The sequence below is a fragment of the Protopterus annectens genome, chromosome 3.part0 (genome assembly GCF_019279795.1).
Source record: "Protopterus annectens isolate FY-2018-M chromosome 3.part0, PAN1.0, whole genome shotgun sequence".
In the NCBI taxonomy this organism is placed as follows: Eukaryota; Metazoa; Chordata; order Ceratodontiformes; family Protopteridae; genus Protopterus; species Protopterus annectens.
In genome coordinates this window covers 102031792-102055234 of record NC_056731.1, presented here as the reverse complement: position 1 = coordinate 102055234, position 23443 = coordinate 102031792, and the positions used below count along the sequence as shown (strand labels likewise).

Here is a 23443-nt window from a genome sequence, read left to right as displayed (position 1 = left end):
ATGAGATGTAAGTAACAGTAAAATAGTCAAAACTGATGGTTATATCCCCATCAGCTACAATAACAATTCAAGTCACCCTACTTTAAATAATCACTGACAAAATATGTTTTCTGTGCCCTGGTATGTGAATGCTTGACTAGTAATAAATGCACGTACACACATCTGGGTTCAAATATATCATTTTTTAAATTATTTCAGGGAAATATTTCATTAGACTGTACTGATGAACTGTATCCCTGAACTACATTGAATCAGGCTATGCGTTTTGTTTTCACTTAAAATTAGTTTTTATTAATTGTATGGTAAAAACAAATTACCAGACACTTGACACTGTACTAGTATGGAGGGCCAAGAGAGCGTAGGACCTAGTGTAAAAACCAAAACATTTTGTTTATATTGTCCACAGCCATGCGTTATGCTTACATATGCAGCCTTACTGAAACTGCACATGTAGATAACAACTTAACCATTCTGAGTGATTGCTATGCAGTAATTTCACAGAAACTGGGACCATCAGTATTGTTTAGAAATTAATGTAAATTTTAATTCTTTACTACACTCACTCTGTATCCGTAAATAGGCTTACTGGCATAATGGGAATTGGTGGTTCAGTCAGTTAATTTGATTATGAGCAGTTATATATGTGTATGTGACGACTAAGGGATTATGATGTCCAATTTAGAACCTAACAGGAAAATCTTAAGTTGCATTGTAATGCACGTGCAGTGTATGACTTTATCACCTGGCCTTATGGTGCACTGCAAAAAGTTGTGTTTTCTGTTATAAAATGAGACCTGTTTGAAACTTAATACTGAAATGAATGTCAGGAAAAAAGATGATTTATAAGTCCAGCACAGTAGAAATAAATGGAAAAAGTAATCAATTTTGTGAGCAATGAAACAGCATATAGTGCGACTTCCAGCACACCCTTTTATTATTTCTTCATCCTGAATACTTGCTGTATTTCATTTATGTGTTTGTTTTAATTTATTTTTCATTATCTGCTTGCTTAGACTTTCAGCTGTGTGCTTTCCTGGTAGTTAGGATTGGAAAGTTGTCTTGTAAACTTTCCTTCTGTGACTCCACTTCCAACACTCATATCTTCTTTTTATGAAGACAACTATTTTGCTCACATTTATCAGATGGAATATCTTTCTTTGTGTGGTCATTTCCTATCAGAATTTGGAACCATTATAACATTCAGAACCTATTGCAGAGATGAGATCCCAAAATTTACTTGGGATGAGTCAAGTTTAACTGAGCTCATGAACACTTTAAAATAGTTGTATTAAAAGACGGAAGGTGCTTCTTGAGCTGCAAGCCCCTGATATTAATCTTGCTGTGCAGTGCAAGTCTTGGCTTCATTTGAAAGTCGGGATATCCCTGCTTCAGTGCATGTGACATTTTCCATGTGATGACTGTAGCTGTAAACAAAATAGAGACTGTATTCAGCTGTGTTTGTTTGGGGCAGTGGTCTGCACTGCCTTGATGCTGTTTTGTTGAGGATGTTTGCTGGCCTACTGCAAGACATACTACAGGGTCACCTGCTAAGGAACCCATCTCTGTGAATATAGCTGTACAGCTTGGTGTTTCACACTTATTTGCATTGCTCTGGGCCATTAATGATTAAAGGGAGGGTTAGACAGAATTCTTATTTATTCTGTTCAGTTTTATTGTTTTAAAAATTCAAATGATGCTGTTTTGTGTTTACTGACAATGTTTTAAATTGTACTTAAAAATGCCAATCAACTAAATTCATGAGAATAATACTACCATGGTTAAAGAAGACTTGGAAACCATATCGGTTTATCTTTATGAAAAGTATATTTCTTTAAAGATACTCCAGTATAATCAACACTGGAAAAATCAAGGCAGTATAATTTAAGTTGTTAGTCAATACACTGTTAGCAACTAAGAATGTTCTTTAAGAAATTCAGAAACTCTGTATTTTGAGTAAATATCTGCAAAGAGGTTTTGGCATATGTCTGCTATAGCATGTTCAACAGAGCTGGAGCAGTGTGGTATAGTGTTTAGACTAGGAAGGCAGCACTACCCTGACCTGTCACAGCTACAAAAGTTCTACATGGCCGTAGGTGCTGTGTGAGCTGCTTACAGGGACCTGCCTACTAGAAATCCTGGTTTCCAGTCATTGTTCTTTAACCATGTTTCACAAACAATAACAACAGTCTTGTGGGAACATAGCAGATTTTCCAAGAATAAAAAAAACTTTACTATTAATGCACCTAGCATTAACAACCATTAGAGATGCATCAAATGTTGCATTTTTGACCTGGCAAAAATCCTGCTTAGTGTTTGTCAAATATTGCAAAATATCTGCTGCAAAAATTCTCTTCCCTGATCTTGACAAATGCATACCATCCTGTCTAAACACGTGTGTGCCCAAAAAATAGGCTTGGATGCTCTACACATTTCCATTTTTTAAAACAGGACATTTTTTTCCATGTAGGTATTTACCCAAAAAATCTTTTTTATTCACAGTGACCTGACTATCCTTTCTATAGCAATGGTCTGAGAAGGCTCCAAGGTCAACAGAGACTAGACTGAAGACCTGGAAGTTGAGTGGAGAGAAAGCACAACTGTTCATGAAATTAATCAGGTCTCTACCACCTCAGGAAGAAGAGGAAATAGATGGAATTATTAGTACCTCACAATAGCATGTGTGAGAACTATAGACTAGATGTGCAGCTGAGCCTGATGTAGAAGCAAGGTACATAAAGAAAACTAGCGGTGAAATGTAAAAGTCCAGGAAGTCATAAAAAGAAAGAAGAAATGCAGGAAAAGTTGGAATTTAGAAAACATGGACCAAGCTAAGAGGGGGATAGGGGTTGATAACCAAGAAGCTAAGAGCAGAGTTGTGGTAGCAAAGAACAAGGCATGAGAGGCACAACCAGCTTCTCACGCTCTGACTCTGTAGGTGTCACAATGGAACTCTATCAGGCTGCAAGACAAAGACAGAAAGTTAAAGGCAGTTTCACACCCTTCATAAGGGATTCCAGCAGCAACCCACTCACTAGTGTACAGGAAAGCAAAGACAGATACAATGAGTATCTCTAGCAGCTTCTGAATGTAGAAAACCCCACAGATGCTGTACTGGCCCCAGACACAGCCCATGATGAAAGAAGAGAAGAAGCCCACCCTAGAAGAAGTAAGAACAGCACTAAAGAAAATAAAGTCAGGGAAAGCAGCAGTCTCAGATGAGGTCATGGCGGATATGATCAAGGTGTTGTATGAGTTAGGGGAACATTTACTCCTGAGGGTATTCATAGCAGTATGGAGGAAAAAGGCCTATCCCATATGACTGGAAAATAAGTATTAGTGCCAGTGTACAAGAATAAAGAGGACATTCACAAATGTGCAATGCAGTGGTATCAAACTCCTGTTACACTGCATGAAAGTTGTGGAGAGGTTGATTGATTAATGGGTATGCAGAGTAGTTAGGTGGGAGAAGAGCAGCTTTGATACAGATCAGGATGTAGCATGACTAACCCAATATTTGTAGTGAGCCAGATAGTTGAGAAGAAGATAGAGATGAAGCAAGAGTGCAGCTGGACACTTCTAAACTTGGAGAAGGCAAATGGCAAGGGCATGAGAAAGCTGATTTGAGCAGTTCTCTGGTGGTTCAGTGTCCCAGAAACTTTGGCAGAATTAGTGTAGGCTGTGTAAAAGGACCCAATGACTCGAGTGTAAATGTTGTTTGGCCTCACAGAGGTGCTCCCAGTGAGAGTGGGTGTGCATCTGGGTACAGCTCTAAGCCCACTGCTGTTCATACTGGAGATGGACTACATTAGCAAACATGTCAGAGGGGACAAACTAAGAATGACATTGCAGGCAGACTCTGAACAAGAACTTCAGCAAAGAACAGGGGAATGGAATGCAAAACTGAAAGCACATAGGATGAAAGTGAGTACAGATAAGACAGTTGTGTAAAAGCAGCAAATGGGGAAATCAGAAGAAACTGAGACAGTGGGACAGGTTAACAGCTTCAAGTATCTGGGAGAGGTGGTGGAGGAGAAGTCTGAATGAGGAGGTCAGAGGTAGAATCAGAGGGCTGCAGCCAACTAGCCCAGTGTGTCAGGTATAGTGAATGACTATTTTTTATGATTCAAAGTTACTAGAAAAATATGTAACACTTAACATTACACCCAGAGGTTTGCGGATAGACAAATTACCAGCAGGTGGTTTTAAAGAAGACGAAAATGATTTGTTACTAGAATGGAGGCAAGCAGCACAGGAGTGCTGTTTAAGCTGGCTAAAAATACTTATAAAAAGAAATCAAAGGTCGATGGATAATTTTCACAAAAAAATAACTGATTTACAGCATGACCTTACCAGCAGGGCTGCTTCTGCTGTTTTTCAGTTAAATTTTAAAAACATTAATGACAAATTGATAAAGGTAGAAAATGACGTTATGGCTTGAAAAAATCCAAGTTAAATAGAGACATCAAGGATTATGAAAAAAACTAAATTTACAACTGGCCACGTAGGGGGCGTCGTTTTCATCAGAATACTAAGAGACGCGTAACCGGAAGTATCATCATGTTCTTCGGTCGAGACTGGGGGAAGTCGTAAGAGCGTTTCTTTTGAGAATATCAGAACGGAAGGTCTAGATGGAAGTATGGAGAACCGAAGAGGTGAGCAGAGCCATCGGAAGACCTTCTCTAGTGTGCAAACGAGATCCGCGAAGAGCCAGGGTAAGACAAGTCATGTTTCAGTTTCGTCAAGTAACTCAAAAAACCAAAGTTAGACTTTCAATGTTTTTTGGAACAACAGACACTTTTGAATGGCAATCGCTCTGTTCCTGTTAGTTTAGACTGTGGAGTAACTTTGAAAAACCATGATGGGACTGTTATTCAAAATGGTAACGTTCGTTTTTTTAAAAATGGTAGTGCAAAGCACAGCGTTGATGCTGATTTGGAACTGGGGACTGTTGTTCAAAAATGTCAATGTTAGTGATGTTAGTTTAACGCACAATAGTAATGTTATTTTTGAACGTTCTTTTGAAAATATTATTGGGACTGTTATTGAAAATGTTGAAAATGTCATTGTTGATTCGGAATTGGGGACTGTCGTTCAAAAAGTTAATGATGTTGTGTTAATGCCTAATATTGACGTTGATTCTGAACGTTTTTTATGTTACTGGGACTGTTAGTGAAGATTTTGAAAATGTTGCAAATGCTGATGATTTTTTAGTGAATAAGGACTTAAATGTACTGAACCTTTCTGATTTAGTTTTATCTGAAGACATGCTTAAGGTTTTGTCAAAAGGTACAAAGTTTATACCCACTAGGTTACCCTCACTGGCAGATATTATGATGGATGTTAAAAGATTTGTCCGTAAATTAAACTTAAGGGTTTATTTTTTTGAGCGAGAAAAGCATCTTGAAACTGAAAGCCAAGTTTCTTTGGATGATGTATTATTAAATTTGAGTACATATGATTATGATGAAATGATGGCAGATGGATATGAAGATATTAATATATCTGAACCATTTGTAGAAGATAATTGTGGTACAGAGGAAAATTTTGGGGGGGGTTATGGGCATATTGATGTCCCTTGTTTTTCAGGTGATAGTAATTTTGCTCCTCCCAAGAATTCACAGGCTATAAATGCTTTTGAGCATGTTGTGTACTCTAAACTTGAACAGGCATATAAGAAATTTTGTACGAAAGACAAGGTATTCAACTTGAGTAAAGATGAATGGTTGGCCCTAAAAGTGTTGAGAACAAAATTGGACAAAGTTACCATTAAACCAGCTGATAAAGGGGGTAATTGGGTTGTGATGAATATTGAAAAATATGAAAGCATTGTTAACAGTTTGATAATAGAAGATACTTATGTCAAATTGAACAACAACCCTTTGAAACAATATTCTGAAGAGTTAAGTGAACTGTTGGAAAAAGGAGAAAGGCTGGGTTTCTTTACTAGTAAGGATGTGAAAAAACTATTAGTTAAGGAGCCCCGTCACCCATACATTTATATTATTCCAAAGATTCATAAAAGTATGGTTAATCCACCAGGAAGACCTATCATCTCTGGTATTGGCTCCTATGTAGAAAGGGTTAACATATTTCTGGATTCCCATTTTAAAAAATATCTTCCAAAAGTTTGTTCCCATGTGAGGAATACTCAAGATGTGTGTTTAGCTTTGTGTGGGGTGGAATGGAAGGAGGAATATAATTGGGTTACAGTTGATGTTACATCGTTATATACTAATATCAACATAAGATGGGGTCTGCAGGCAATGCAGAGGATGATGGGTGAGGGACCACGTACTATGTTTTTGTTAAGTTTATTAGAGTTTAGTTTGACGCATAATTATTTTATGTGGAAGAAAGATTTCTTTTTACAGGTAAAAGTAGGTTTACCACCTGTCCCACTTTGCGAGGGACAGTCCCTCTTTGGGCAGTTGCGTCCTGCAAAAAAATTGAAAAAAATGGCAAATGTCCTGAGATTTTAGGACAAAATTATTTTCTGTATTTTATATAATAGTTGCATAAAATAGTTGTTCTGCATCTGAAGCACCTACATGTTATAAGAAACAGAATATGTAACTAAATGGTACAAGCATAAGTTTTTATTTAGGCAAAAAAGTGAAGTTCTGTCCTTTATACTGGCCGTGGGTATGTTTTGCCCTGCAAAATCTGACATTTGTACCAAAAATGTCCCACTTTGGGCATTTGAAAAGGTGGCAACCCTAGGTAAAAGGGACTGCTATGGGTGCAGCTTTTGCACCCACTTATGCAGTAATATACATGGGAGAGTTTGAGAAAGAATTTGTTTCAGAATTCTTTTTTTGTGAATAACGTCATGTTTTACAGACGTTATATTGATGATTTAATTTTTATTTGTAGGGGTGAGATGTCTCTATTTACACAGTTCATGGAAAACTTGAATCAGAATAATCATGGGTTAAAGTTTGCTGCACAAAGTTCATCACATAGCATTTCCTTTTTGGATGTGGAATTTTATGCGGGGAAAGATAGTTTGATTCAATACAAACCTTTTAGGAAACCAACAGCGGTTAATAATTTTTTGCACGCAAGTAGTATGCATCCTCCACATTTAATTACGGCCCTGCCTGAAGCTGAAGGGGAATTTAAGAGGATTTTGAGAAATACATCAGACAAAGGTTTATGGGAAGAGGCATGTGATGGAACCTTTGATAGACTTTTATCTAGAGGATATGAGAGCATTAAACTCTTAGATATAAAGCATAGATTGTGCAGAACTCATACATTAGGGAAGAATAAATACCATAATCGTAATTATTCTGTGACCACATCTACTTTGGAAAAGATATTTTTTGTATCTAGATACTCAGTTTTCTCTGATATAGTGGAAAAAATTATCAGAGAATTGTGGCATGTTGTGTGCGAAGATTTAATAGTTGGTTCCCTTTTCCCGAAGCATATTACCTTTTCTTATAAGAGGCATTCTAATTTAAAGGAAATGTTAAATAGGAAATTAGAACCTTTGGCTAATACAAATGTTGGGATGTATCGTTGTGGCCGTTGTTTGGTTTGTGATGAGACCAAAATTATGCATGGGATGAAAATAAATGGAAGGAAATATTTGGCATTTGAAAGGTTTGACTGTATGTCCTCAGGTGTAGTGTACATTTTGGGGTGTGATTGTATCACGCCTGTATGGTACATTGGTCAGACTACCAGGAAGGTGAAGGTGCGTATTTTGGAGCATTTGGGTGACATTAGGAGGGAAATATGGATAGTCCAGTAGCTACTCATTTTATTAACATGCATAATGGTAACATTGAGGGTTTTGTATTTAGTGCACTTGCTAGACCTCATATTTGTACAGGAAATTTTAAGACTGCATTGAATAGGTTAGAGCATAGGATGATTATAGGGTACCATACATTATTTCCTGTTGGGATGAATTTAGACAGCGGATGAAATTTGATTTGTGTGTGCTGGAATCTTTGAATCATAATGAAATGTGAGTGTATTTAATTTAATTTAATTTTTCTAAATGTGCATCTTAATGTTATATGTATATATTTGTAAAATTTAAAACAACATGAATAATTTATATTAAATTAGATTTAATATTTAATATTTTTTGATAAATTAGATTTTGTATTTAAATTTTCACATATAATAGTATTTGAATGTTACATGATTTGTCACAGTGTTGATAGGGTTAAAATACCTGATGAATTGATTGATTGATTGATTGTTTAATTGATGAGTATATAAAAGAGAATGTGTATATCTGGATGTTTGTTCCATTGAAGGCGAATTGCCGAGGTACCAAGACAGATGAATAAGATGGATTAAAGCTGCTTCCCTTTGTCTCACCTTCTGACTGATTATTTCTATGGTGTATTTTCTGAATATTTGATGGTTTCGTGGTTGTTGTACTATTGTTATAGTGAATGACCGAAGAATGCCAAAGAAGCAGAAAGGTAGGTGTACAAAACAGTGGTGTGACCAGTACTACTATATGGTACAGAAACCTGGGCGGTAAAAGCAGAGCAGATGAAGAAGCTAGACGTGATGGAGATGAAGTGCCTCAGATGGGTGGTAGGATGTACATTGTTGGACAGATGAAGAATTGAGGCTATTAGAGTTGAAGCCAAAATAGCTCCAATTGCAGAAGAGGTCAAAGAGAGCAGATTATGGTGGTTGGGCACGTGTAGAAAAGCAGAGGGTAATCTGGTGAAGAATTTGAGACGGACAGAAAAAAGGCAAGAAGAAATGAGGGCATCCAGCAAAGTGATTTATGGACTGTGTGAGAGAAGACCTGCAACATTTATGCATGAGTATCAAAGAAGGGTAGGAGAGTGGCACTGAATCGAGAGAGGGATGGTGACAGTTAACAAGACACCCTCACCCCATGTAGAAAATGAGAAAAAAAGAGAATGGATGATTATGATGATGACGACCCTAAAAAAGGCCTATTTCAACAAATGTTAAGGGTTACATGTAAAACAAATACAGAAATATTTCTGAAATAAGTGGTATTACATTTAAGTTGAAAAAATATTTATAAAAAGCTGATGTTTACAATATGTCACAGCAATTAATGGGCAAAAGGTTTACAAGGTTAGCTTTCACACAGGGCAGTGGCTAGTAGTTGCAGGCATATTATCTATCAGTGAATTTACAATACGGAAAATAAAGAATAGACCAATGCAAAGTGGTTGATGTAGTGGGCATAAAAGTTGTAAACCTGATGAAAGGTATGACTAGTATTTATATCAGTAAATTGTAACCATGCTTTGTATGTTATACTCATTAGCTTAACTTGTATACAAGTTATCATTTAAAATTGCCCACATTGTACCAGTCATTAGAAGCTTAGAGTTGCACAGTGCCCCAGGAGTCAATTGTTTTGTAATCTGAACCATTATAGCCGAACCTGAGTGATGCTCAAGACTTTTCTTGAGCTGCTAAACTTGTTCAGGATAAGCCCCAGTTATTTCTGTAGTTGAAAAATGCCAATATTGTTTGCCGTTTTGTTAGCTTTGTCTCAAGTAGAAGTTCAGGGTTTTAGTCTTATACTATGATGCACACCCAAGTTATAGTTTCTGTTAACTTTTAGCCTTTAGTTTTGGCTTTGTAATGTATTTTTTCATATATACTGCATTTATCATTTACATTTAAACTGATGTGCTCTGATTTATTTATTAAAATAAAGCATTGAAAGCCAACAAAGATTAGTTTCTACTGGTGCCTGTCATCTACATGTTACTCAGCTGTAACTCCACTCCTTCCCTCCTTTAGCCAATTGACCAAACTTGCCTCCAACTTTTGCATTAAATCTGTTGTCACATGTTTTGAGCAGAACAGAATAACATAAAACAATATTTTAACAGGTAATCCTAGCCCAGACATCAGTATTTTTAGATAAAATCCTGTCAGCACTACTGCACTTTCTTCCTCTAGCCCTGCTACCTTCCCATTTATTCATCCTCTCACTCTCCTTTATACACCCCTGTTTTCCCCTTCCATTTCACAATCCATATCCCTCCCCTTAAATTTTCTGCATGTACTCCTCCACACTGCTGTAACCTGCTCCCTCTCTTCAATGTAACTTACCATCCCTTACTTTTTAAACTGCGCTACTTAAGATCTAAATGTAAATGTTACAGACCAAACCATTTGTTATATAACAAACAGTCCTCCAAGAGTTTATCTAAAGCAGCAGAAACAGAATGCATGTAATTTCAAGTAGTGCTGTTATGAAATAATACCTCAAATAACTTTATCCTTTGTTAATTATGCAATATAGTATTCCTTCAATATCTGCATTTTTTATCACTTCCAGGCTGAGTCTGAAAATGGTCAGTTGAGTACAGTGCTCTAACCCAATTTAATAAAGTTACATAAATAAAAAAAATGTATTTGCGTCCTCTGGGGTTTGATCACACAACTTCCAATACTTAAAATGTAACATTATGTATGCTGTTTATCTAGTTCAACAGTATGCAAAAGTATTGCCTAAGTTACATTTGTTATAAAATTTGTATGCTCTGTTACACATATGCTAACTTTAGTTTTGGTTTTCCCTACCTGGAACGCATTACATTTGTATGCAACAGCATAAATAACTCGTCCATTTGACTCTGCAGGTAGCACAATCACCTTTCATGCTAGTAAGATCAGCATTCTGTGAGTCTGACCCCAATTTCATGTGTTTGGATTAATTTTCTAGTATATACACAATAATGTGCTTTAGTATAAGTTATAGAAAAATACGGCCTTCAAGTGGTGGGGAGGTCCACAACCTATGACATCCAGTCTTCCAATAACCTTGAGTGATCCATTCCTTTTAATGCCCATGATGATAAATATTACTGCTTGTTTATAGCATTTATTTTGGTATAGAAAGTTTTTTGAGCTTAATGAAGCTCTTACACCAAGCTCAACACTCCTAAAATATGCCCCCTACCCCCATGTGTGGGGAGCTTCACTCCCACACACCCTGCTACTTCTATATACCAGCTTCCTAAATGCAGAGGTATTTGCAGGGAAAGGTGCTACTAAGTTTAAAGAAAAATGTGATTGTTTTATGTTCTGATTTAATGGAGGAGGGGTGATACATGTGGAGGGGTGATACATGTGGAGCTGTGCAAAAAGTGGGCATATTTGCGAGGATAAGACCAAGGTTATAACCCCTAGTAGGATGGTTAAAAGTTTGTAAAAGGGGGTTAGTATTTATAATTTCAAGGAAGCATTGGTCATGCTGACCATTGGCAGTGTGTAGATCAATTTGACAATTGAAGTCCCCCAATAGAAAAGTGTTGGGTTTAATGGGGATTTTATCCAAGGTGTTAAGATAGCTTTCATGCTCAGAAGGGGACATAGAGGGTGTTCTGATGTTAGCTATGATGTAGTATTTAGTTTTGTATATGTTGATTTGGACGTTGAGTTCAAATTTTGTGTCCTGAGGTAATCTGTCATGAGGTGATGATATCCTTGACGAATACCAATACTCTCCCACAGTGGCCAGTATATACAAGTACATGCTAAGCACTAAACCCAGGAATATAATGAGTGCATTCATTACTTTGAAGCCATGTCTCTGTAACTAGACATATACTGGTGTGTTGAAGTTGTAGGAGAGACTAAAGTTCAGACAATTTTTTTTTTTTTTTTAAAAGACTTCTGGCATTGAGTAGAGCCACTTTAATACCTTTCAAATTAAAATGTACTAGGTTGGAATGCCCAGCAGATGACCCTTGGCTAAAACAGCACTAGTAGGGCAGTAAAGGTTTTTGCCAGAATGTAAAAGCCTTGGTAAGAGTGGTTCAGACCATTCCCGGGCAAGCAGACAGGCAGGCTTGCCCAGCCATCCCATCCTGACAGGTACTGGATAATCCTAAAGTAATAGCCGGCTACATAGTCATTTATCTTGACTTTGAATCTCAGCATCCTTCTGGATGATGGCAAAACAATGCTCAAATGCTGTGTCTTTTATGCCTCAGACACATGCAGTGCAAGCCCATTCTTATTCTTCTACATCATCCCTCTGGGTAGACTGACTGTGGTCATTCACTCCCATGTGGACCACAATCATGTCATAATTGTATATGTAAATATAAATAGAGGGATCAGTGAACTCTTATGTCCCAGATGCCAGCTCCAGAAAGACAGTTAACTGTTGCCATGCTCTTATCCATCTGAGTGTAGATTGTATTTGCATGCCTGACCGTAGATTCACCAATTACTAAAACATTATGGTGGTTAGATGCAGTCTCACTGGGCGTTAAGCACTGTGAGACTGTACCCCTGTGATTGTAAGAGCTATGTGCACTGGCTGTAGTGTGCATGTAAAGATAGGTGAGCTGCTGTGTGACCTAATGGCTGGGGTTTCTTAATCTTTAGTCTGCGAGGCTTAAGCAGTATTCTGTTATCCTCCACATAAGTTGGCTTAGCGAAGGTGCTCTGTGTGTGTGTGTATGTATATATATATGCATATATATATATATGTATATATATATGTATATATATATATATATATATATGTATATATATATATATATATATATATATATATATATATATATATATATATATATATATATATATATATATATATATGTACAGTAAATACTTGCTGTTCTCATACAAGATCATTGTGAAGTACCAATAAAGACTTTTCAGTAAGCATGAAGGCAGTTGCTTCACTGCCTCAACATTGCCAGTGCCATCAGGCTGGCTACAGATTCCATACTGGCCAGAGCAGACAAAGGTGTGTGATAAAACAGGATAGATTAATTTACTCTTGATATTTGACAGAGGGGAGTAATAGATTGGACTAGAAAATTGTGGTAATATGGGTTATGGCTAAAGGATACAAGAATAGGAGCTAGATAAACAATTTTAGATGAAGATATTAAAAGTAATTATTGAGTGTTAAACTGTAGAAGGATTAGCTTATGTATGAAAGACTTTATAGGCCATCAGTGTTCAAAACTAAGTTAAGATTGTACCGATATATTTGTTTTGAGCACTCATTCTGCAGGCTTTTACATCATTAGTTTATAATTCTGCAAACAGTATTTAGAGTACTGCAGCTTATGTGTATTGGCAGAGAAGAATTGCTGTGAGATCAGCTAGTCATAAATTATTCAGAAATTAGACATTTAAATGCTACACAAAAGGTAAGTTATTTTAAATGTCACTTTTTAATTGACCAGTTAGGTCCTATGTCTGTCACCTATTTTCAGAGGGGATTCAAGGTGGTGGTTTATAATTATTGTTTGCTTGTTTGAGTATGTTGGCTGTCAGTCCTGTATTGATGAATGTAGTATTTTTCTGTGGCCAACACGCTGCAGTGCATTTGTGACCCAGGGCTATAAACCTATATAACTTTAATTTTAGTGTCCCTAGCTGAATACCACACAACATCCAATATCGGATATAATTTTCTTCATGCCTTTTAATAAGATTTTAACTAAAAAATATTCATTCTTGTTTAGAACATATTTTTTTCATTTCATTTGCTTGCTAAATCTTCAGTTGTGTTATATCAAATTATGGATTTGGTGAATTGTTCATAATACAAAAAAATACTGTGCTAAGCACTGCATATACTCAACAGGTAAACTTAATGGAAAATCACAATCCATAATATTCGGAACTGCACATACACTGTAAGTTTGGTGTCGCTCACATGTGTAGGCAGCAGTGCCTTCATGTTTTTTTTAATTTCATAATTGCTATCTGTCTACTAGAGAAACAATTCTACAAAACTCACACAGAGAGGAGATTAGAGGAGGAATACCACTGTCTGTCAATGAAAGAAAGACTAATCAGGAGGAAAAGCTAAAGCTTTCTTATTTAAAAACAGCTTTTGCTGTTGTTTTTTGGCTTGAAGCACTTTGTGAATGTATGGTGTAATGTATAAGAATGCTGTACAAAAATAAGGATGAAAAGAAATCATAGAAGACAAGTTCAGGACTAGGATGAATTAAACTGTTTAGGGAGAACATACAGCCACAGATAAGGGCAGGAAGCAAACACTAGAGCTGGAGAGCTGCAGAATAAAGCAACACTTCTTGCTTTGTTAGTGCACAGACAGGAGAATGACAACCATGAAGGAACTACAAATGTGTATAAGAATGATTAGGCTAATGTCCTTTTTTTCCCATTTCTTATTTTGTTTAGTTTAGTACAAGTGCACAGCCTTATGTCATTTCTTGCCACTAACTTATGCAATTATATACATTGCAGGTCTCTATTTATGTAGTTGGGCTTTAGATCAAAATAAATACAATTTTCTGTCGCCTGCTGTCAGAGTTTTATAGAGACAACACCCATTATTTTGATTTATAAAGGACTTTCATTTACCTCATATCCATTTAATATGAGGGGACCATAGGCATTAACAGTTTACTGTGACACTGAGACTTAAATGTTCATATCGCATTAATCATATTCGGTTCAAGACACATATTATAACTTTACAAATATTAAGATCATTGAACTTTATAGACCAGTAAAAGTTTTCCTCTTAATGTATATAAATTAGTGGGTGGAGTAGGGGTTCAGTGGAAAAACAGCCACAGAAATGTTTACTTTGCTTTTAATTGTTAAGCATTTTGAGCTGTTGACTTCATGGAAGCAATGTTTTATGCTATGAAGATATTTCGAGTAACAGCTAAGAATCCAAATTTGAGCAGGATTAACAGAGGTTTAAAAATGTATCATTGTCAAACCTGTAAAAAAAGTTAAATGGCTTTCATATAGAATAATGCTGATATGTAGAGACAGATTTTGGTCAGATGGGGCCCTAGGCAGGGTAATGGATCAGGGTGTCTCCCCTATACACGCAGCAGCCCCCCCCCCCCCAGCCATTTGAGTGTCCCATTACTTGGCTATTTCTCCCCAGTTACCGTAAATGCTGTTCAAACCTGTCAGTGTGCATACTAATTTCTTCTTCACTTCTACAATGTTTACAGTTATTTGGATTTAATTTAAAACTTTTATTTCAAATTTTATAGCACAAGCACTGATAGACATTTGCTAAACAAAATAATGCAGTCTCGCAATGAAAACAGACTTGGCATTAACAGTAAAATTCTCTGACCGTGAAATTCACAGTCATTGAAATGACATTGAAACCCGCATCTAAAGTGGGTCAGTGGTGGATAAAGTTTACTTTTGGATTATTTTCAAACCATAGGCCCAGCACACATTTTTAGGACCATGCAGACATGCATGTGTTCTTTGATTCACCTTCCTGATAGTATTAAATTATATTTCTTGTATAGTACAAAACCACTTGGTAGAGTGCGTTTTAAATTTGTAGTTTTGAAACTATTTCCAGTAAGTAATGAAACAAAACATATGAAGCCATAATGACAAAACTGCCCATTTCAGAACATTTTCACCATGAAAGGCTACTCAGTATCAGTCAATATGCACAATCTCTGCAGAAGTAAAAGTCTTCTAAATAATTCCACATTAAATAGATCTGTAACTAATGAAGAGGTTACTGTTAGCAAACAAATTTGTATTTCAGTGTTTTGTCTAAAATTCAGTGCCTGCTACCCTTGAAGAATAAATTGCAATGAAGCTCACAGTTCCTCAAAAATGCACTGAACCTCACAGTTCCTTGAAGAAGTACCAAAACTGGCAGTCAGTGTACAAGATTCAGGCTGTTGTCCCCTCTAACTAAGGTACCGAGTTTGAGCTTGAGCAAATTAACCTGCCATCCCTAACTAGGGCATTTTACACACACACACACACACACACACACACACACACACACACACACACACACACACACACACACACACACACACACACCTACACCTTAATCTCGAGGTGGCCGCAGTGATACATTTTATTTAGTTGTATTATAATCTCCTGATAGCAGATGTCTATCATATTTAAATTCTGCATGCACAGATGCAGAAAAGAAGCAACAGCAGGTGGTGTATGCATCGATGCACAGTCAGAAAGATCAAAGAATGTTCGCTCTCTTAAAGAGGAACAGAAGATATGTAATTTTTTTTATTAAAAATTAACAGTTGTGGCAGCCTCCAACCAGTGGGGCCTAGGTGACTGCCTAGGTCATCTAGTGCTGGATCCGGGTCTGCTGATGTGGGATATCTTATCCGGTAAAGTTAGGCAGCCACTAGTTTGGAGTGTTTTATAACTAAATTAGATCATTATATGGCTGTGAGTTTCTATGATGTCTGGTAAGGCTAGGAATTCTAGCTTGTAGAGTTTGCCCTCTGTATAGTAACATTTAAGTTATTATGGTAATTGGTCCTCCTCCATTATTTAATTTGTAGTGAGAGTATTCCTTGTGCCATGTATGATTGTACAGAGTGATTTACTTAGAAGGATCCAACAGATAAGTCAAAAATATGGGAAATGATGGATGAGGCATATAGTGGTGTGAGATTCATTCGAATGATGTAACATACAATGTTTAAATCTTTCTGTTCTGATCAGAATCTGTGTTTTTCACAGAAGGGTCACTCAAAAGGAAAGAGACCTAGAAGTAGCAACACTGAAGATTTTATTAACATAGAAGTATTACTGGTTGACAGAAATTTTGCAGATTTTATATGATTATATATTGCCTTTGATGCTTTATGGACCGTTGTAAATCAAAGTGGACAGTTTTCTTTATATTTTGATCACTGGTTGCATATGTTTGAAGGATATAGTAGGGTCATGGAATGCACTGGTGTAACTAAAGTTGTAGGGCAGGTCTGCTGTGTTGTAAGAAATATATGAACTCTTAAGACAAAAGTTCATACAGATAAGAAGAAAAACCTTTAAACTGAAATACCTGTAAATAGTAAATATTTGTAATTGCGTATATTGGGAATTTATGCATACACAATAGTTAAAAATAAGCATTTCTGCACACCCCTTACTTAAATATTTGCTCAACGAGCTTACTCCAACTTGGTGGGAGTGATAATTATTAAACCATTTAAATAATGACATCTTTCTTCTCTACCCTTTAACCTTTGAGTACCAGCACACATCATCATTTTGATCCTTTAAACAGCACTACAGTAATAAATAAGGAAATAACACTTCCAGCAAGTATAGCTGAAGAAACTGAAATACCAGCAAATACAGCTTAAGCAAGTACAATAACGCCTAGCATTCCAGGCATGGATTTCTGTGGAGAACAAGATTTGCATGCTGTTATTTTTAGACTTGTTCTATACTTCTTCAGTCCATTATTCACAAATTCAGAATGAGTCTACAACAGCCTTGGGAATTAAGATGGTAAATCAGTATTATTGCAGTTTATAGCAAGAGATGAGTATTTGTCTCTCTCAAAAAAATGCATGACATTTTCACTTCATTCAGATGGTTTTGGAAGAAACATTTTATTTAAGGAAAACACCTTTATGTAGCATGCGTGTGTGGTACCTTAATGTTACTGAGTATAATTTGCATGCCTTCTGTCTTCTGAATGACAGATCCTCTGTAAAACTGTTTATGTAGTAAGTGTTGTTTTAAAAAAAATAGTCATGATGAAAAATAAAGTTGTTTGTTTTTTTTTTTTTTTTTTTTTTTTTTAGATTGGTCAGTAAGAATTCTTTGTGAAAACTTGAAATGCCGACCTTATTTTTATTTATGCTGCTTGGCATTATGATCAATATTATCTTGTCTTAACAGAGCCACAGGAAGAAGAAAATTCTACCAAAGCAGAGCTGCAGTCCTCAAGGGATATCATTAAGGTAATATTAAGGCATTGTTTAAAGAAACAAGTATGACCATTTAGGATACAGAAGAAATAGTTTGGAATTGTATTATTTGCAAATCAAGTTGCCTAAAAAAAGCCTGCTGTTGCTTTGAAATTGTGCGCTTCCCTTTAAAATACTTTTTGCCTTCTCCGTTCCACCCCAGTTAACATACTTCATTTGAAATCATTCCCAGATGTTGATGATCAACAATGATATGAAACCTCCAGACACTGGACCCAGCCCAGTTTGGTTTCATCATGGGCAAGTCATACCTACTCATCTTGCAGGACATCTTTGAGAAGATCACCAAAGCAATGGATGAGGACAAAACCCACACTACCTACCTTGACCGAGACATTTGACACAATATCCCACTTGGGCATTATTGACAAACTCAGGGGGTTAGGTGCAAACCCTTATATCACTCAGTCTGTAGCCAGCTGGCTCAGAAAAAGGACCCAGGAAGTTAAAACTGGGGAGTCCACTTCTCCGAAAGAGCACAGTCATCAGTGGAGTCCCTCAGTGATCTGTCCTGGGACTGCTCCTTTTTTGCATCTACTTCTCCAAAGTCAATGCCCACAGCAAGGTTTTCTGGCTGACTCAATCTGCAAATGATTGCAAATTATGAGCAGTCACTGAATCCCCACTAACACTAAAGTTCTCCAAGAAGGACTGACACAGACAGATAATTGGTGTCAGAGTCATTGACTAAAACTAAATGCCAAGAAATGCATAATAATGTGTTTTGGGAAGTCGGCCACCCCTGGTAACTATCATATTGTCAAAACACACCTCTAAGATTCAACCCAGTAGACCAGGATTTGAGGACATGTAGAGACTAATCTAGCCTTTTACAATCATGTGTTTGTTGTACTGAGGAACTCATTCTACATTGTGCAACTTATAAACAAAGGTATGGCGTCTAGGTCAAAGGAGGTCATTGTTACTCTGTATTTGTCACTCATTAGTCCAATTATTGAGTACATTTGCTCATTTGGTATGTACCTAACCAGACATAGCCAACAATTGCAATGCCTGCAGAGATTGCTTACTAAAGGAATACAGGGCATAAATAATATGTCCTATGCAGACCTCCTTGATTGCTTTATCTCTATACTCTGTCTCTGCAGACTGTTAAGGTGTGATCTATGCCTGGCATGCAAAACATCATCAGACTCCACTCTGATGGACCTCCTGCATGTTTGCAAAACAAATAGCACCAGAATTACCCATTCTAAAGACTTAAATCTTGCCTGTCATATAAATAGGACCTGCTGGAGTTGCAAGTATGTATCCCAGAGACAACACCTGCTCTGGAGCAGGCTATCCATCCATGTGAAACAGTTTCTCTTTAACCCAGTTCAAGCGTGACTTTTAGATGGGGAACCGGAAATTGACCTTGGTTTGGTACCTATGTATTTAATGGACACAGGCAGCCTTCATATGTTTCATCTTCCAAACCCCTGCATACACTACAAAGGGTACCATAACTTGTCGGAGATTTGTGATGCATGGCTAGGTTTAAAAAGGCCTCAGTGGTTATTAGCTTAGAACACACCCATGAACCTGTGTTTAGGGGATCCCATCTAAAAGTGTAATATAGCAGTAAGTGATAAACAAGTGTATTTCCACTAATGATTATTGCACTCCACCTGCAAAATGAAAGGAGATATGAATGAAATTCCTGCCTCCAACTTGTAAGCAAACAGTCATGCTTTGATTAATCTGTGAAACCCTTCTAGAATTATAGTTCACAAAGATAGGGCCTGAGTTAGAGTGTGACAGATTGTACCTAAATGGATATTCTTATATATGCTGTAGGGCAAAGTACATTTCTGATGATAAACAAAAGCAAAATATGTCCCAAGGAGCATTTACCAGAGAACTAAGCTTGTGTGAAATCATGGGCTATGTTGCCATTTTTTTAATGGTGTTACTTTTGATCCAGACATATTCATTCTCTGTTTTTGTCAGACAGCTGCAACATTTACTACAAACCTTGTGCAGGCTTTTTTTTGTTGTTGTTGTCATTCACGTGGTAACTATTCTTTCAAATTTTGACTGGATTACAAATTATCACTAAGAAGGACAAGTTGTGAAATCTCGTGCATCAAGAAATGGGTGACAAAATAAGAATGGATAGTGAGAATGAACATGATTAGGGTTGTAACTAAGGGTGGAATTCATGTTGCCATGCTGTGGATATTTTCAAATGAAAGCTTGGACTCCAGTCCAGATATCAGGGCATTATTTCCAAACTGACTTTCTGAATATTAATGCTTGCATATATAGTCCTTAAACAAGCAGGCAGACTGTATGAAGTTATTCTAGTGGTAGTTACATATCCATTCAAATGAGCATAGTTTTAAAAAGGGTTTAATTAGACAGCAGTATGCGACATATTGAATGTTGTCATATGATTCTAAATCCTGATCAGCCCAAAATGCCAATGCCTGACATGCCACAAAAAACATCATATGTTGTTTACATATAATCCATCTCTGCTTACTGTTTTCTCTGGGAGCTGTTTAGCAATTTTTGTTTGTCTTTTAAACTATTAAAACTTCTACAAAGACTGTAACACCCATGAGTATCTATACATATTGCACAAGTGTCTGTGTGTGTGTGTATGTACAGATATATATTTGTTTAATTTTATCTTATTTTAGATTTTTTTCATCTATTTCATTTTATTCATAAAAATTGAACATTCCTGGTGGGATTTCTGTGCATAGTTTCAGAAGCTTGTTTAGCAATTGCATCTTCTATAGTTTGGGTGTCAGAGTAGGTCATTAGACAGATACATTGCAGATGCGTAGTTTATAGGAATGCACAGTAAGAATAATCTAAATAATTTACATAGTTTTCCTGCATGTTTCTGGGCATATAATCAGTTAGGGCACATTTATCTGCCATTTTGTAAACCTGTAACTCGCTCTTACCTGAGTCACTTAATTCAGAATATTATTCTTTACTTTTCAATAGTTGAAGACTGGTGGGAGAAAAAAAGAAAGAAGATAAAAGTTTGAAAACCCTCTTCAGGGGGTGAATTCTGCACTCTTTATGTTAAAATACTTTACTACTTCAACACTCCAACTGGTGTATCACTTACAGCCAATAATGTAGCTCAGGTGCTAACCAAACTCACATAGCTACTTCTTTGAAAATATTTATAGTAACATTGTTGCTCCGTGATGAAGTAGAGCTGCTAAATATTACTCTTTTAATTATTTTTGAATTTCTTAACCGGTTTGGCCCCTGGACACGAGTGTCCCTTTTCAGGGACATCTTAGGAGCACTGTCCGATTAAATGACTTTCTCAGAGTCACACTGTAGGAAGATGGAGGTTAAGAGAGGCAAATGCTAGATTAAATTATGTGTATGGCCAACAGCTTATATCCTTAATCCTATGCACAGACTGACAGATGTAGTTCTCTTTTATTTTGCTTTGGAACCACAAAGCTTAGGTATGTATTTGAATAACCACCTGTTATATCCACAGCAGTTTTTTTTTGACAGTTCATTGTTGCACACACATATATATATTATAAGTATTCATAGATGGATGATGCAGGGATGTGTACCACAGCATGCAGAACACTGTAACTAGCTAACTTGACATAAAGGTATATATCACAGATCTCTTAAAAAGTATGTGTGTTATATATGTGTATGAAGTATTGTACATTGTTACACTAGCTACCTGAAATGAACATTACAATGGAGTACTGTGCATTATATTACACCGATCACTGTAAATGAACCTTAAATACATTAAAATCAGTCTTTTTGTATTTCTTGACAAAAAGGCATTTTAATAATGCAATTTTTCAGAGACTAAAATCCTATTAAATTTTGAAGCAATCCACATATTAGTCCATTATTTCCACTATATACCATATCTGGAGAATTTACAGGCTGGTTGACACAGATTGCACTATAAAGTTATTGCAGTCCATGTTCATGAGTCTCTCTCTTTCTGTCTCTCTCTGTCTCTCTCTCCAGTTGTCCATTATCACTATTTTCTTGGTCTCTGTTTTCTTGAAACAGAACTAGTTGTAACACTTCAAATTGCCTTTTTTCCTGGAACGTCATTTTTGATTTGTTTGGCTTGTAGAATTGTCTGTGATTTCTTCTGGAGCTGACCAGCAAAGGACCTCGGTTCAGTTGCTTCAGTCTGTGAACTTTCCTGTTCCTATGAGAAGTCTTACTTCACCTCCAACTAATCAGGTAGTTTTGTGCCATTTGTATCAAAGTAATATTTCTCTCTACTGACTTTTTAAGCATTTTCTTTACATTGTTAATTTTCAGCTATAAGAAATGCTGTTGAAGTTGTTTGTTGAATTTTAGCCTTCTCCCCAAAAACAGTTGAACTGGTAACATATTGAGTACCCTCCAGGATATTACTGCATTCTAAAATTACAAAGTACAGTCTTTCCAGCTTTTCTTGATCTTCATCATAATTCACTGTGTATTTATTTTTACTTGAACATTTGGCTAAGGAAAGTGTAGACTAGATGACATCCTTAAATTCGTGTTCATGCACAAATCTTTTGAATTTGTGGTTTATACATTCAGACAGCTACTAGATATCAGAATATCGGGTATATCCTGTCTCTAGAGTATAGAATTTAAAGCAGTTATCACTTGCACTTGTGTCTGATAGTCCAATTATTTCAGGGAACTTAGAATAATAATCTACACACATAATACAAGGCTTTTCTGAAATAGAGTGACTCCTTGCCTACTGGACTCCATAAATGATCTGGAATTGGGTAGATTAGAATCTTGTCCTTCATATTGTTTAGTGTATGCCCTGCAGATGTCAGTTTGGTACCACTTGCATCCGAGTTGGCACTGCGGGCCACACAACGTCATCATACATTGTCTTCCACCATTTCATTTAAGATTGTTCCTTATTTTCCAGTGTAGTCCTCTATATAATCCCCCCCCCAAATCATTGTTAGGGAAATTGCTTCAAACCTACCATTTATGCTGCTTTATTTTAAAATCTATCAGAGACTGTATATTACTTTCATAAGGTCAGACATGATATAGCATGGAGGATCATTTCTATCCAGTTCATAGACTCATAGGTTGTTACTAGTACCTTTGTAAGCCTAGACATGCACCCCATCCCAGTTTGTCCCCGGTACCTTGGATGCCTATTAGAAAGGAGGGTATGTTAGTAAGGAGGCAGTTAAGGGATTTGTGTGTGTGGGGAGACTATTATTTGGAGAACATTTTACTTACTGACAGCCTCTGTCCATCAGAGACATGGGAGACAGACCGGGGGTGAATTTATGATTTTTACATTCTATGGTCAAGGTTTCATTTGAATAGGATCAGGGATGAACTCTGCTTCACATGGATGGGGAAGCCTGTTGCATAATATGGCTCTCCTTAGCTGTCTCTCCAGCATGTTCTATTTATGTCACAAGTGAAGTTCAAACCCATGGATCTAGTGCTGTTTGTTTCGCAGATGTGCAAAAGAACCATCAGGGCTATACCTGAGGATGCCTTATAAGCAAGGCCTAGATCACCTCCCAGCAGCCTGTAGGACACAGGTTACAGAGGTAAGGCCTTTAGGTGATCTGTATTGGACATGTTGAAGAAACAGATATGCTTCTCAGAGAATCCCTGTTCTCTGAAGTAGACTCCCCATCCATTTGAAGCAGAGTTCCTCCCTACCCCTGTTTAAGAGCAACTTGGACAAATGGATGGGTAAC

General features: G+C 36.7%; 1 protein-coding gene across 3 annotated transcripts in view; it reads left to right on the top strand.

Annotated features, from left to right (window-relative positions):
* The window catches only part of RAPGEF5 (Rap guanine nucleotide exchange factor 5), a 1983710-nt gene that overhangs the window by 679256 nt on the left and 1281011 nt on the right, over positions 1-23443 (top strand). For all 3 annotated transcript variants that reach the window (XM_044064607.1, XM_044064608.1, XM_044064609.1), the window contains exon 8: positions 17647-17708. In XM_044064607.1, coding sequence (XP_043920542.1) covers positions 17647-17708 — 62 coding nt within the window. The remainder of the gene's footprint in view (positions 1-17646; positions 17709-23443) is intronic.